The sequence below is a fragment of the Poecilia reticulata genome, linkage group LG12 (assembly GCF_000633615.1).
Source record: "Poecilia reticulata strain Guanapo linkage group LG12, Guppy_female_1.0+MT, whole genome shotgun sequence".
NCBI classification, from domain to species: domain Eukaryota; kingdom Metazoa; phylum Chordata; class Actinopteri; order Cyprinodontiformes; family Poeciliidae; genus Poecilia; species Poecilia reticulata.
In genome coordinates, this window is record NC_024342.1 from 23,279,113 (window position 1) to 23,295,802 (window position 16,690).

Here is a 16,690-nt window from a genome sequence, read left to right on the forward strand (position 1 = left end):
ATAATATGCATTACCCACTGGTAATGTGGCCGATCTAATTAGAAATAGAAAGCATATTTACTTTTTTTGGACACTTTTCATCTCCCTGAAGTGCCCCAGTGTGTGGCCATACCACCGCTGGCCAATCGACATGGCCACTCTGGGTAATAGCTTTTGCATCGGTGCTTTCAGATGAAATACCAAGTTGACATTCGGCCAAAGAGGACGACAGCTGACTTTGTTGGGTGTGCCAGAGCGCGTTCTGTCCTGAGGGGAGGATCCACTTCACTTTTTACAGTCATTTTAGGGAAGTTTTCCTCTGGAAGCTGACCTTAAAGGCTGTAGCTGGGGAAAAGGATATGCTTATATATTCTATGTAATAACATTTTATGTGTTCCTCGTTTTTCAGCCAATTGTGGTTGACATTTAATGTGTAAGCTCAGAGTCTAACTTTTCTCTTGGGAGTAATTGGGCCCTAAGGAAAGTGGAGCACAGAAGCTCTGGGTTTTAATTGATATTTATTGCTCACAACAGATGCAAATCCAGTCTCAGCTTTAATTTCTGTACGCAATAAAAGCCTGTAGTTTTCCTCCTCCTGTTTCGTATGTTTGTTCTTCATTGAATATTCCTCTGGTTTAAGAGCAACACGGTGTTAGCTACCATTGTAAGCCAGCATTAATTATGCTGTTGCATTACATTTCCCTAAATTTAAAAGTTAAACTAGAATTAAATGAAAGCAGGGTTATTTTGGGGTAGTATTTTTCTATTTAGATTAGATTAGTTATCAATCTCTGTCCAGTTTTAATAGATAGTAGGAAACAATGGACCTTCATCCTTCTGATGGCTAACAATGATTAGCATTGGTTTTAGCTGTTAAGTTGTCCACATAATGCGCTAAGTCTTAAATGTACTTCTGATATATAAAAGGGAGTTGCAGTCCTTTGCTGCTAATTGTCAACACAACTACTAGATAACAAGGTCAGGAAAAAGTTTTAAGAAAAAAATTAGCGAGGGAGAGGAAAGTAGTTAAGTTATGCTAGCTTGACTATGACAGCCGTAACGTGGAGATGTGCTGTGGAATTCTGTGTGTTTCAGTTCAGTTAAAGAAGAGGCAACCTAAACACACCAACTCTGGCAGATCGTCAGTAGAGCAGGTGTTTAAATTAGCTAATCAATGTTAGCTTAGCTAATAGCATCTGTAGCTAATCTACCGCAGCGATCACTTAATGATCACTAAACAAGCATCAAGCCTGAAAACATAAAACTGTAACGGACTGAATGTTCTGTTCTTTATGTTTGTGTCTTTTTGGTGTTGAATCCTGAAACATAAAGTGGCGTCGTTGTCAGTTGCTATGGCAACGAGTCTGCGTGCAGCGTACCTGACGCAGAGAGCAGAAAAAAAAGTGGTTTTGAGTTGTTCTTTAACGGTTTTTCTGCGTTATTTTTCCCTTTGCAGTCACTCACTGCGCTAAATTAATAATAGCTGCATCTCCAGGTTTCATTTAGCTAACAGTTGTTTCTGCTGTGCTCATGACTAGCATGACAAAGAATCGTCTCTTTGCTCTCCGTTGTGTGATTGGGCAAAATTTCCCGATGTAAACCATAACATGCAGTTTGTTTTTAACTTGAGACTTTTCTGTATCTTATGTTGCATTTACCAAAAAAGGGCACACAGGATGTTGTCTATCGGTGACACAGAGTCCATGTCACCACGATCTGCAGCAACAGTCTGCAACTGACTCACTGAATGAAGCAGCCTGTTCTTTTTCTGGCGAATACTCAGTTTAGTCACTCACCAAAATGTTTCTCACTCTCAAGGTTTCGCTGAAAGCAGGAGGTAGAATACAAAAAAAGTTTTTATGTTCCAGATTCAGATGGAAACCTTAGGGCTGCAATATGAAGCTTATATTAAAATGAGTGTTTTTTACGTGTTGGTTAAACGTGACACTATTTTTTTATGAGACAGTTAAAATGTATAAATGTGTCTCATATTCTACTGTCAGGACATAATGATGATTTTATCAAATATGTAAAAGAAATGAATAAAAATAAAAGTTATCTACTGCAGCTTTAAGCAAATGTAACAATTTCATTTCATGTTTTTGTTATTATTTTATATAAAAAAAACAAAAATTGCCAGTTGACAACTTGCTACTAAACTTAACATTTTTTTTAGCCATTTATGTTTCTACTACTTTTTGTTAATGAGTTTTATGATGAATGAACATTCATCCATTCACCCTGAACCCTGCTGTCCTCCAGGTGTTAGATGCATCTCTGCTCCTGAATCAAATGAAGGACTCGTTATCAGGCCTTGACCAAACTGAATGGGATGATGAAGAGGCCATTTAACACACACGCACACACACACACACACACACCGTGAAGCCTGAAGCCTTTTTGCTTTTGTCTATAATTTAAAATCACACTAAAATACAGTGAAGTTTGTGGTTTAATACCTTAAGATGTGAAAAAAGTTCAAGGTGAATGAATACTTTTCATAAATCTTCGTATAAAAACAGCTGTATTGCAATAAAATAAACCTCAATCACATAATAAACTAAAACAAACTCAATAATTTCCATTTGCCAGATTTTTTTTCTCTTTTTACACCAAAAACTGAATAAAACTTTTCAGTCTGATGGTTTGGTGTCTAAATTTTGTTTAGACTTTATTAGTTTTACTAGTTGTTTCTGTTTTCTTAATTTTTTTAAATATTTAAATTGTCTTCTACTTTCTATGTTAAGTTTATTAATCTTTGAGAATGTGGTTGTGCATTGCTACTATTGTATTACTTGAAAATTGCCTCAAAACAACAATATTATTGTTTATCGCAATAACTTCTGGGACAATTTATCGTACTTGTACACATAAAACGGTAAAAAGTCTTCAAAAAGCTGTTTTTAACTCAAGCCAAGCTTTTCAGCTAAATCCTTCAAATCCCTTTGACTGTTTTGGTTAATTTTCCTCATTTCTTTGGGGCTTGTTTTGATTTCGGCTCCTGATAGTTGTTTACATTGTTGTTCACACATCCCAGATGTAGGAGTATGAAATCTCTGAAAGCCTTCGGCTCCGATTGGTCCCGCTCTACTAAGACGAAGGGAACCAGGTAAACGGATCACAACTGGCCGTATTCAACACCCCGTCCTCCTAATTCCTTTTTAAAATTCTAACAACAAGGAAAAATGAAGGAATAAAAGTGAAAAAGCTGAGTCATCCCTGCACATTTAATGATCGGCTGATCAATCCGTGTTGAGTTGAGCTCCTGCTTGGTCCCCGGTGTGCAGATATTCAGCCCGTCGTTATTATTCTACACAGAAATCCATGGCGAACCGATGTGTCCTAATTTAAAGGTGCTGTCATGTGGAGGCGTCAGAGCCAGTGGCTGAGCGCTCTGTGGGTGTGCAGCCTGGAGTTTCCAGTCATCTAAAATCAATGTGAATAACCCACCTGCTGTCACTGACACACAAAAAACAGAAGAAAAAAAACCAAAAACGTAGCGAGAGTTTGGTTAAAATTCCCTTCATCTCAGAACGGGCTGGTTTATTTAGATGAGCACTGATGAGATGAARTTGTGATGGTGGATCTCTGGTTGTGTTAGCGGAGCGGTTATTGGAAGTGATGGAAGTGGCGGTGCAGCCGTGGCTTGGAGGACTTCTGGGATTTATTTATAGCTCCCGTGTTCACGTTCTGTTCATCATATACTCGCCATCACACCTCGTTTACCTCCAGTTTTCCCCCTCAGCTGCTTTACTTTTTGGCTGCATTTTGTTTTTGTTAAGAGATCCTTTTTTTACCTGAGGAATATCCTTGAAAATAGTAATTTTGAAGTCAAAAAGTGAATAAATTTGGTTTATATCTGTTCAGTTACATCATTAAAGCTTACTGCTAAGATAAAAGATGCTTTGTTATAACTTCTGATATCATGAGGAAAACCTTTGACTCATTTTTTCAGCAGAGGGCTACATGCACAAAAAAATTTAATGGGAAGTTTAGTGGAAGGAAAATTTGCAGAGGAAAAAACTTTATGATTGGGACATTTTTGTTCAAAAAAATAATTTAAGCATTTAAAAGATGTTATGWGAAACCCCAAGAAATACGTTTCTCCCAAAAAACAACAACAACCCATACATATCACAGAAGACCAATAMAAATGTTCAAAATCTTTGCTACTGTGACGATTCTTCATAATTTGTTTCCATCAAATYATCACACAAAATCTGAGCAAACTTTTAAACTATTGCAGAAAATGTGACTTAGTTTTTATCAGTGGTCCAAATGTAATCTTCACTAAATCATAGAACGCACTTTTCCTTCCACTCAACTTYCCATTAGCATCCTGGTATAAAAACATCAGCTTTCTTAGCAATGACCTTTTGTGACCTTAGGATTGTGTTATTGACTGTTTGCCATRTAACTATCAGGCCAGYGCTCTAATATTTATTCATAACATAACATTTCTGAATCAAAAATGATTTTTTCATATTAGTCTTATGTAACAGTTTAATTTTCTTTCAGGCTTATTTGTGGATTTTTATTGGCGATAAGCCATAATCAATACAATACAAACAATAGAAAAGGGATAGACCTTTATTTGTAACTCAGTGGGTGAATTTCAGCATCTCAGCAGCAAAAGGAAGACAACATTAATAATAATAATAAAAATAGAAACTGGGCTGCTGTGACAAATGTAAAGGGAAAAATAAACTACSCAGTCACAGCTAAACAGATGTAGATGCCAAAAATACATGCAATTAATCAGAAATCAACATTTGTGTGGAATGAACCTACATACCAAATTAGTTTCACTTTTTAAATTAAATAACTGCAATAAATTAAGTTTTTYYTTTTTTATATAAGCCTAATAGCTRCATCTGTAGGATTTTAAATCAGGAAAGTTTAGCTGAATATTAACCGACCGTTCTCTCATCTTCTCTGCCGCAGAAGAAAATTTCCTTGACATTTTATTCAAATGTCACAGTTGTAAGATAGGAGAGTCCAGCGGGAAGCTTGAGGTGTTCGAGTGCTTTCCACTATAGTCGTTACATCTTGTTGCAGTATGATCCCTCTGCACACGCACACACACACACATGCACACACACACACACACACATGCACTGTTATTTTATGCTACACATATGCTGGAATTGTATAAATCAACAAATTTATACGTCGAATCAATCGCTGCATCTGCTGCCATGTGTAAAAGACATATTGAGAACTTTAGCCAAATATTTTTATGGAGAGTCTTGCAGAACAAAACACCAACTACACTTGGTTGTAATTTCCAAATAATTGCTTGGTTTTGCTGTTTATAGAGTAAAACGTGGAGCAAAATAGCTGGTGAATTAGTCAGACTGTCAGCTCAGGCCAGCCTGCAATCAGCTGTTTAAGAAACTACTGACTAGTAGATTGTAAATGCTAGCTAAATTTATGTTTTGTTTGAGAAAATGTAAACTGTAGAGCAGTGGTTCTTAACCTGGGTTTGATCGAACCCCAGGGGTTCAATGAGTCGGTCTCAGGGGTTCGGCGGAGCCTCTGCCGCGGAGGTAAAGACAAACTTGTGTAAAGTCGTGATGACGCCCCGCTTTGCCATCACTTGCTGCAGAGGATCACGTTACATTGCTTAGCCAATCAGTGCAGAGGAGGAGCCCTGATTGAAGGAGTTCCACTCTCAGCATGGATTTGAACTTGTGTCTTTAATTACTTCAGCAAAGCTCACAGTTTTTACCAAATTCTATAGTCTAAATCTGCTCCTTAGTCGCATCTTTTCGGGGTTGCTACTGCCTCTAGTGGCGTGGGGGTGGTAAACAGCTAATATAATTACATTACAAAATCAGAATACCACAAAGTGTGTTGGGTGTTGGATGTAGGGGGGTGGGGTTGGAATAAGAAGGATTCGGTGAATGAAACTGGGGGTTTGGTACCTAAAAAACGGTTAAGAACCACTGCTGCAGAAGCTTTGTTTTAGCCAACTGACTGGCAAAATGTTGATTTTTAAAATCAAGAAAGGAAGGAAGTACCTTGAAAGCTTAAACCAGCTGAAATCACTCATTCAGTCTGAACAGTGGCTGCAAAGGAAAGAAAACGGCCATCAGCCGTCACTTTGCAGGACACTATTGCTTAGAATGCTGCAGATTAATTACTTGWAGTAATATTGTGGAAATATACTTTTATGTTTGACCTTTGACATCTTCTGCAACTTTACAATTTACTGAAGGAACATATTGTTYCTTTAAAGCACAGCCTCAGGAGTCACTTTACCATGTTTTAATTAACAATTTAATGTTTAGTTTCTGCAAGTACATTGATAAGTTCTTGACATTTTGCTCAAATACCAGAGTTGTAGCCTGGGGGAGGCGCGGCGTCTCCGGAGAACTGTCCAGTGTCATTATCAACCGTTCTTTTTATTTAGGGCTTCTGATCGTGTTGCAACGCCACAACAGCTTAGAACAAGGTCACAGCAAACCGTGATATTCATCAAAATGTGAATTCAAGCTAAATTKAACAAATGYTGGTGGTTTCTTCAGTCTTACACAGTCTAGATTTTGCAGTTTGCAGCTTCGGATTATGAAATGTTTGGTTGCAGCAAAGACTGATGYGATGAACATGTGGAAGAATGTTTTGTTCAGCGTTCAGATTCTGCCGATGGCATTTGGATCATAAGGTCAAAGTGTGGAGAACAGAATGCTAATTGAAATGGAAATGGTCTTTTAGTGGGACGGAAATATCTCAAGATGAGAGTCAGTTAGAACCAGTTACTAAACTGCTAGCTTGTCTTGTTTGTCCAAACTTATAWMATCCAATAAAGGTGGACGACACCAACCAGAAGTCAACAGCAGAATAAACAGTTTGGCATTAACAGAGAGGATTTGGCTAGTTGTTCATACACACAGCAACCCACACACTCAACTCTGCTGCTCAGCCCACAAATCCATTTTTCCTCCAAATGTGGCGCTGGACATTTAAAGGGAAATAGCCTGTCCAACAGTTTTAAGATTTATTACCAAGAATAATCGCGACAAAAAAGAAATAATCCAGCCAAACAAACAGTAATGTCCTTCCTTTCTTGTGCCAGGTTTATTTATAGAAGTTCACTTTTGGGTCGACGTATATACCGAATACCCASACCGTTTTCCCCTGGTTCTATGGCTTTACCATCTCTTATCAGATGAGATTGTAAAAACCCACACAGCTCAAATAATATGCTGCATTCYTGTTGCAGCTCTGCTTACATTTCAGGAGGCTACTTATTGGTTTGGATTGTACAAAACATACACCATTCAGGTGGTAAATTTTACTTTCCCACAAGAGATTTATGTRTTTTTACCTAAAGATCTTCTGTATCTTTAGCTTAAAGTCTTAGTTTTCAGTAGTAAATAGTGAATTATGATGTTTTTGTGTGTGATATGAGTCATTTTAATCCCGTCACAAAACATTTTAGGAATCCATTCATAMGAAAAGTGAATGGGAAATTCATTACTTGTTGTTTAATACATGATGAGACTTTCGGCCTCAGGCAAGAGAAAAGGGTTCACTTGAGAAGAAAACAATCTTTACTGGAACTAGTGAGAATAAAGAAATTTACAACCAAACAGGAGACGTGAGAACCACAAAAAGTCTTTTGAAGTTGTAAACAACAGAAAAAGAAACTATGAAAAGAACCAGAGCGAGAAGATTTTCCAGCTTTGTGTGCAAATTTTATGAAGTGTGACTTTGAGTTGGACCAGAAATGATGAGTTTTCCTCAGTTTACCCATAATTCACCTCTGCAGAGTTTCATCAACTCTTGCTTTTGTTTTTTTGTCGTGTCATTTTCCGGACAGGAAAACAGACAAATTGCTTTGAAAACATATCTTAGCTAAATTTTAGCTGACACTCCTCACCTTGTTGGTGCTGCTCTCCATCAGCGACTGAACGTGTTGATGCCGTCGCTGAATGATTGCCCTTTTRCACTCGTACATTTGATTCTGTGACGGGTAAAAAAACATTTTTTAGAAGAATACCTCTTCCAGCTTAAAGTAGAAACAGTGACTTATGTCAAAAAGGAGCCTATGCAGTTTACCACATGCTGTTCATGTTACAGACACAACATTCAATGTGTTTGTTAGGATTTTATGTGATGGAGCGCCTCCTACAGTCAATACTTTGGAGATGCATTTTCCGCTTGTCCAAACTCTAGTCTGGTTCGTTTGGGGAGCTGTGAATACRTAATCCAACTCAACAAACAAACTCTGGTTCATCTACAAACCTCAGCCTTGGTTTGGATGAAGTGAACTCTGGTGCGGTTTTAATGCAAGTGTRAACGTTAAGCGGAAAGCAGGAAGCACAATGAATTCTGGGAAAATACAACCAAAACAAGTGTGGAAGTGGCAAACYCGAGGCCCGTGGGCCAAATCCGGTCCGCCGYAGCTTTTTATGTGGCCCTCTAGGTTCTAGACTAAACACTAAATGTGCTTAAATATTATGTTTTCTATCAAATTAATGGATTTTCTATCTGTTTACTACAAAATTATATCAATCAGTCCCTCCAGTTTCCTGAGAATTATCATGGAAATTCACAAAAAATCTACAAATCCCCGCACTTTTTTGCACTAATACATTATTGGGAGTTTATTGTGGATTTTTCTGTCAAAAACTTTAGTTGTAGTAAACAGCTTCCTCTGCCTTAACTGATGCCAGATTATAGTTCATACAGTGAGTTGCATTTGCCATCAAAAATAAGTGCAAATATTTCAAATATTTCCAAATTAGTACCACAAAAAAATCACAAGAAAAATCACAAAATCTTGGAGGGACTGAAAAGACGTTCAATAATATTATTTAATTTTAAGAATTCATTGATCTTTTAACAGGTTTATCAATACATTCTGGCACAACCGTCCCCTTWAGAGCATTCGTGATCCTGACCTAAACCATTTCATCGTAGCTCATCTGCGCTCCACACATTTCAGATTTCTGACAAAATCAGGCCWTGTGAACAGCAAAACCTTTACATTGTTTCATTAAACACCAATTAGGAGCTCATCTGCGTGTTCCTTCACTAATGTTGCCGTTATAATACGTCAGGACTGCTGTGCTTTTCAACATGTCGGCTCTGTCCTGCATCATGCAGGATCCGTACCAAACGGTCGTGTGAGGACTTGGTGTCTGTCAGGTTTCATTTGCAGATCTCACTGTCCAGATGGCTGCMCTGTTCAGCCATGGCACCCCTGTTGTTTGGATTTCTGTCCCAGAAATTGTGCAGTTAGTTTTTGCATTAATCTTGTAGAAATCTCTAAACTCTTAAAGCAGATGTTTCATTCAAGATTAAGAGTAAACCACTTGAATTATTTCTTTTTTTGAATGTATTTGCTCTGCATGTGTCAGCAGTGCTTAAATGGGTTTCATTGTTGAAATACACAGTAATGGGAGTCTTTTAGYTGTTCAGAGACCACAAGAGGAAACAAAGTGTTTATATAAACCATAATAACAGAATATTTTCCACAAAAATACACATTGTGCATCATAATAWCTGTACTCGTATTTCCTGGAAGCTGCAGCTGTATAATCGTGCGCCTGCACAATGGGACACGAGAGTTGAAGCCATCCATGGTCAGATGTGATRATATTACTCAGAAATCATTATAAAAATGAAATTGTTGAAYTGTAGCCATCATAAAATAGGTCAAACAATTAAATATCCGGCCAGTGGTATAATTATTATTGTGCATTTAGCTTTAATGCTCGAATCTTCAGCATTTTGAACGTGAAGGTCACTAAAGGTTGACAAAGGAAAGGAAGCTTATATATCAAGTGTAAAAAATATAATAAGTCACTTTATTTTGCTTACGCTTTTCTCTTACAGTGGAAAACCAATTGTAAAAATATAGACCTGAAAGATTTACACAAGCAAACAAACAAAAAGAGAWTTTAGTAATGCGAGCAGCAACAGGTGGGGAGGGGGCCACACCACACTCCCTGCTACTCTCTTTGCCTGGTAGTGCTTGAGATTGTTTGCTGGTATTTTGGGTCCACAAGTTACTTAACAAGGTTGTTGCTWGGCAACCACAAGTTACTCTGCAGGTTGTTGCTAGGTAACCRAAGAATGAGTGAGTTTGTTGATTCCACCAATCAAAAGATCCTCTATTTATKTCAAATAGAGGATCTTTWACACAATATCTTTACTTTTATAGGACAGGTTAAAGAATAACCACAGATATTRATMATCTACAAAGTACAAAACAAAAGTTAAATAAATACATAAATGAGTAAAATAAAACAATGTGTACCTTTTTGTCTAGACTTTTTTCTTAGCAAAAAGTGTCAAAAAATACATTCAAATACATATATAAAGAAAAAATAAAAGTCACAAATATAACAGAAACATCTGCTTATGGGGCAAAGTTACATTTCTGAAGAGTTGATGTTTTTACAAGTTTCTGATTATTAAAGTTGAGTTTTAAAGAAATGTTATGATTGTAATTAGATTTACTATATAAATATGTCACCTGAAAAAAGGTTGAATTGTGAACCAGCGTTGTTTAGCTTGCCTTGATGTTGGTAAAGCCTTTCCTCCGCCTACATCCCCCAGAATGCTGTGCGGTTCTGGATCGGAGTTCAGTGAATTTAATGAATATTCAGATCTATTGATATTGATATTGATCACATGTCTATTGCAGTATTTGTTGTTGTAGCTGAATGTACGGCATTCTCATACAGTTTTAGCTTAGCCCTGAAAGTGTCAATTTTGCTTTAAACGGTAAATAATGACACTTTTGATGCAAAGTTGCACTAAAGGTTAATTAAAAAGWGTCATTATTAACCGAATGACAACAGTCATAACCACTTATGAAGACTCCTTCATGTTCATAGCAGGTGTTTTATCACCTTTATGACTATACTATGTCAGTCTTATGTACGCCCCTTCAAAATAAAATGTTACCAAAGCCTCTTTTCTAGAATCTGATTGTTTTATCTTCGTGTTTCAGCCCAGCATCGTTTCCTGCTGTAGTTTTCTTTTCGTGTGACAGCTCTGCCAGCTCTATCCATCCATTGCTTAATTGCTGCTCATGTCATTTTAGCTGTGAGATGGGTGAATTTTTGACACTTTTGGCAGCCCTAGTGATGTCTTCCCTCCGGYTCTGTGGTTGCTGAACCTTTGACCCTCCACAGAAACGCATCCTCATGAACATTACGTCCTGGATGATTTCTCTTAAGGTGCCCAGGRTTCTTGGAGTGTATTTTTTTGCTGACATTGATTCAGCCTGAAAAGCACAGTTCACACTGTGGGAAATCACTGCAGATRGTGTTACTATTTGGTGTCAGAACTGAAAASTTCACCTGTCTTCACTGTGGTAAGCCTCTGCACAGCATTATGAGTAAACCACGTTTTAAGGGATTTCTGACTCTTGAGACGAGCGCGTCTTCGCTTCTTGACCTCGCCATTTGCAGTTTTTGACAGAATGTGGGAAGCTTTGGATGAAAACTATCCAATTTCCATCTCATGTTAAGTTAAAGGACCCCTGTCCTCACCTAGTCTGCTAACTGCATTATGCTGCGACTGAGGCAGAGGATCCAATTGACGTTTTCCTGCCATTAGCCCTCATCCGATCAAATATTACAACCTTCGCAAAATGTTTTGGTGGATAAAGTGCCTGTGATCCTTATATTTTATATTGATAAGAGGTTTAAAAAGCCACTGATGCAGGCAGCATCTCATAAAAGCCCTGAGCTATCAGCGGAAGAGCTGAAATGAGCAATAATTTTCACCAGAGGTGAATTATTGCGATGCAGAAATAAGCAGTCTTCACTTGTCTTCATCCAGAAAACGAGATTAAAGAAAATGGAGGAAACAAAGAGMGGAATAAATATCTAAAATGGGGAGTTTGAATCAATCAATCAAGTTTATTTGTCTGGCATTTCAGCAGCAAAGCAGTTCAAAGTGCATTACGTCATGGAAACATAAACACCATAAACACAGCTTACAGTYAACAATCATGAAAACTAGTTACAGACATTGCAGGTGGAATTTTAGTCTAGATTTAAAGTAACTCAGTGTTTTGGCTGCTTTGCAGTTTTCTGGATGTTTGTTCCAGATGATTTGTGGTGCATATCCTGAGATCTAAAGAATATTTCAGTGGCTCTTGATTAAAAAAATGGGATAAAATAAAGAGAATCAAAACTTTTTTTGCTTTTTTGTTGTTTGTTTCATAAACGTTTCACTTTATTCTCACTGTTAGAAACACATTTGTAGTCTGGAGTAAAATCTCAGAGAATCTATGGAAACTTGTAACAGCAGTTGTCAAAGTATTATGATTTAGCTAGCCAACTAGCTAGCCAACTAGCTAGTTGGCTGTTGTATCCGTTTAGATTCATAGTAAAGCAAATTAAAATAAGATCTCTATTGTGTTTGAAGTCTCCAAGAAAATAGAATATAATTAATGTTTCCTGAAGGCTAACAGCTGGACTTGAACCTCTTGAAACATAAGAAATATTTCAGTGGCTCTTGATTAGAAAACAGGAAAATAATAAGAATCGAAATGTTTTTGGGATTTTTTGTAAACTTTTCACTTTTCACTGTTAGAAACACGTTTGGACTCCTGAGTGTAATCTCAGAGAATCTATGGAAACTTGCAACAGCAGCTATAAAAGGCATTTCTTTGATTATTGAGAATAATCTAAGTAGCCAACTAGCGAGCTAACTAGCTAGTTGGCTAGATAGCTTCTCTGCAGGATATGTTTAGATTCATATTTACTGAAAAGCTGAAGCATATTAAAATAAGATCTCTACTGTGTTTGAAATCTCCAAGTAAATAGAATATAATTAATGTTTCCTGAAGGTCAACAGCTGGACTTGAACATCATAAGAATCATTTTCAATCAACAGACTCTTGTATTTATTTTTATTAGCACCATTATATATTTTTGTTCTCAAAGCAGCAGTGAATTCTAACCTGCAACAAATGATTGCAGATTTTTTTTACTGTTAGCTTGGACAACATATTTCACAATCATGTGAAATATGTTGYGTCCCGCCTGCATGGACAGAAAAATAAATCAGAAAGAAACCAGCAGCCAGTAAATCACAACCATTTAAAGGTGCTTTTGCCGTTCAGTGCATTGTGGTGGGAGCAGACATTACTCCTGTTCCAGGAAGGTTCCTGGGAAATTTCAGCTCTGTGCCTCATAAAATATAAAATACTGAGTAAATGTCAAGAAACTTCATTTTCAAGAAATATTGTGTGAAGAATTCAAGAAAAGTGTTGCAGGTCCCCCACACTATAATTAAAAACAAACCTTGTTGCTACATACACAACGGGTTTGTTTTAATTTATTAATCCACATGAAAGGTGACTGCAGGAGTCTGGGAACAAAATTCACTTAAAATTCACCAATCAGAGTTTCTGTGTCCCATTTCCAATCTGGTTTTGTGAAGCTGATTTTAACTGATTGCAATTTTTCTAAAAAAACAAAAAATTAACAATCTTTTCAAAACTTGTTGAAAATAAAACAATTTTTGATGATCTCTAAATTACTGGAAGTCTACAATCCTCCAGCATTTATGCAGAGATAACTCATTAAAATTAGTACAATTTTGAAACCTCTATTAAAAGAAGAAATAGACGTTTCCAACCTAAAATGAAGAAGAATTTAGTTTATTTAATGCTCCTCTCTCTCAGCTGTTCTGCATCTTCCACCAGTGATCACCATCCCTGCTTATTTTCCACCCGATTCACTGAGTCCTTGTCAGATCCTTCTGTTCTCTCCRGCGTTATCCTTGGTTTCGTTTTGGCTTCTTTTATTTCATGTCTTGGTTTTTAAAGGATTTCTTTCTGGCCAAGTAAGCAAATGAGTAGTTTTCCTTTTAGAAGTGTCCCCTGATTTAACTTTTAAAAACCCAACTGATACTGCAAATAAACACATTTTGGTCAGCGCATCTTGTYGATTGGCGARCCAGTCCATKTTTTTCAAAACAATTTGATTTTCTTTTTCAGTATTTGTTGCTGTTTTGTAGCCGTCCTCCTATTGTTTCTTGATTTTACTAATCCTGGTTTCCCTTTGTTTGCTCCCAGGTCCGCTGCTGTGTGATGGGAGGCTGACGTGCTTTCTTTTCCCTCTGCTCCTGCTCCTGCGAGCTCCCTTGTTGTTCAGCTTTGGCGAGCGCACKTGCCCCAACAGCTGCCGCTGCGAGGGGAAAACCATCCACTGCGACTCCTCTGGGTTTGTAGAAGTCCCRGAAAACATCTCAGTCGGCTGCCAGGGTCTCTCCCTGCGCTACAATGAACTTCACACYCTSCTACCTTACCAGTTTGCTCACCTGGGACAGCTGCTTTGGATATACCTGGACCATAATCAAATTTCAGTCGTCGACAGTCGAGCGTTCCAGGGAGTCCGAAGGCTTAAAGAGTTGATWCTGAGCTCCAACCGGATYGCGTCTCTGCATAACTCAACATTCCATGGCGTCCCCAACCTTCGTAGCCTTGACTTGTCCTACAACAAACTGGAAATCCTGCAGCCGGGTCAATTTCATGGCTTACGAAAGCTGCAAAACCTTCACCTGCGCTCCAATGGTCTCTCCAACATCCCAATTCGAGCATTTTTGGAGTGYAGAAGTCTGGAATTTCTGGATTTGGGCTACAACCGGATCAAGGCTCTCACTCGCACCACCTTCTTGGGATTGCAAAGGCTGATGGAGTTGCATCTGGAGCACAACCAGTTCTCCAGGATCAACTTTTTTCTGTTTCCACGCTTGGCCAATCTGAGATCGCTGTATTTGCAGTGGAATCGCATCAGAGTGGTGAACCAGGGCCTTCCCTGGACTTGGTACACGCTGCAGAAACTGGACCTGTCCGGAAATGAAATTCAGACGCTAGACCCKGCTGTKTTCCACTGCTTACCCAACCTTCAAGTCCTGAACTTGGAATCCAACAAATTGTCCAACGTGTCCCAAGAGGCTGTGACGGCCTGGATCTCACTGACCACTATCAGCCTGGCTGGCAACATATGGGACTGTGGAGCTGGCATTTGCCCCCTGGTTGCCTGGCTGAGAAATTTCCGGGGCAGTAARGACACCACCATGATCTGCAGCAGCCCAAAGCATCTCCAGGGAGAGAAAATCATGGAAGTCACACGGAACCACGGCATTTGCGAGGAGAATGATTACTTCATGACCGAAACGCCATCACCGATGCCGGAGCTAATCTCTGACGCCACGGCTGAACCGACCTTTGCCCCCACCAGTGGTTTGCCAACGACCCCACCAACCAGCACCTTCGGYCCCCTCCCACCCTTCAGACTTCGACCGATTCCTCACCCGACCTATCCAGGCCACATGAGCAAAGACACTAGAAACACAGTGGTTCGCACTCGGCCCACCCTCATATCGCCCCCGGCGATGGAGCACATGGCGCTGCACAAAGTGGTGGTGGGCAGCGTGGCGCTCTTCTTCACCATGTCCCTCATCTTGACCATCATCTACGTGCTGTGGCGGCGCTACCCGGGCGCTACGCGGTTGCTGCAGCAGCGGTCGATGGTGGGACGGAAGCGGCGCAAAAAGAGCCCAGAGCCCGAGCAAAACCTCAGCTCCCAACTCCAAGAGTATTACATGAGTTACAACCCCGCTGCCACACCAGAGGCGCTGGAGGTGCTTGGCAACGGCACTGGTTCCTGCACTTGCACAATTTCTGGCTCCAGGGAGTGTGAGGTATGACCCATCGCCTCAGCCTAAAAATAAAAAGTCTAATTCAAACACAAGGCTCAACAGAGAGGTAAATAATTCACCAAGTATGCCCTGTGAAAAGACACCCTTGAAATTCCACCTTAACACCCTAAATTCCTCACTATTCACTCCTTAACCTCCGACGTCGGATGTCTCCAATTATTCCACTTGACGCTAGTAAAGGTAGAAAAACATTACTGAGCAAAATGAAGTCAGAGGGATGCATGTTTGGTGCATGTCGGTAAGTTGGAATATAACACTGAGTTACTAAAATATATTTTTTGGAAGTTATGTTTTTTCAACTGAATTAGGACTATTTTGCACAGCTGGATCCAAAAATAACACCCKCTTTTCTCAACCAGGTCAGGTTTTTGTTCTAATTTAATTTAGAGAAATCCGATCTGACAAAATGTATTACATGTTTCTGACGTTATCAGTCATTTCCATTAATATTTCCCATCCAAAAAAGGCTTTAGGAGAAAAACAAATCGTTTTCTAACAGAATGTATTAATTAAAATTAATTGTGCAAAATTCAGGGCATGAGCTTCCGTTCCTCCAAATGCCTCATCTGCTCAGCAGCAGGGAAATSTCTCTTTAGAGTCCTACAGTAATCAGCCACCATAACTGCATCCCAGCATCCCAAATTGATATGTAGCCCAGTTCAGGAAGTTGATCTGATTGAGCAAAACCAATGTGATTATTATATTCAGCACATCAAAATTACCCTAAACCAGTTGAAAAACCCCAGACAGTTTCTTGGCAGTTGACCAGTAATTTCACTAATTAATTTCTAAGATGGAGACTCACACAGAGGGATGTATTTCAAGCTTTCAACTTGTTAGTTTTTATGATAGTGGCTAAGCTAATGGAAASCCAGAATTCAGTTTCTCAGAAAACTAAGGATTAGAGATGCACAATATTGGATTTTTGGTCGATACCCGATACGCCGATAAACTAAAACTCATTTGGCCGATAACCGATACCAATACCGATATTTTTTTTCCTATATTT

At 38.8% G+C, this 16,690-nt stretch overlaps 1 protein-coding gene across 2 annotated transcripts in view; it reads left to right on the plus strand.

The window, feature by feature from the left end:
• Positions 1–16,690, plus strand: part of LOC103473979 (leucine-rich repeat transmembrane neuronal protein 4-like) — a 77,676-nt gene that overhangs the window by 21,116 nt on the left and 39,870 nt on the right. The window contains exon 2 of one of the 2 annotated variants that reach the window (XR_535098.2): positions 14,033–15,727. Coding sequence is in view for 1 of the 2 variants with exons in the window: in XM_008424675.2 (XP_008422897.1) it covers positions 14,033–15,663 (1,631 nt within the window). In the remaining variant the exon portion in view is untranslated. The remainder of the gene's footprint in view (positions 1–14,032; positions 15,728–16,690) is intronic. The other variant, XM_008424675.2, reaches the window with a different exon arrangement.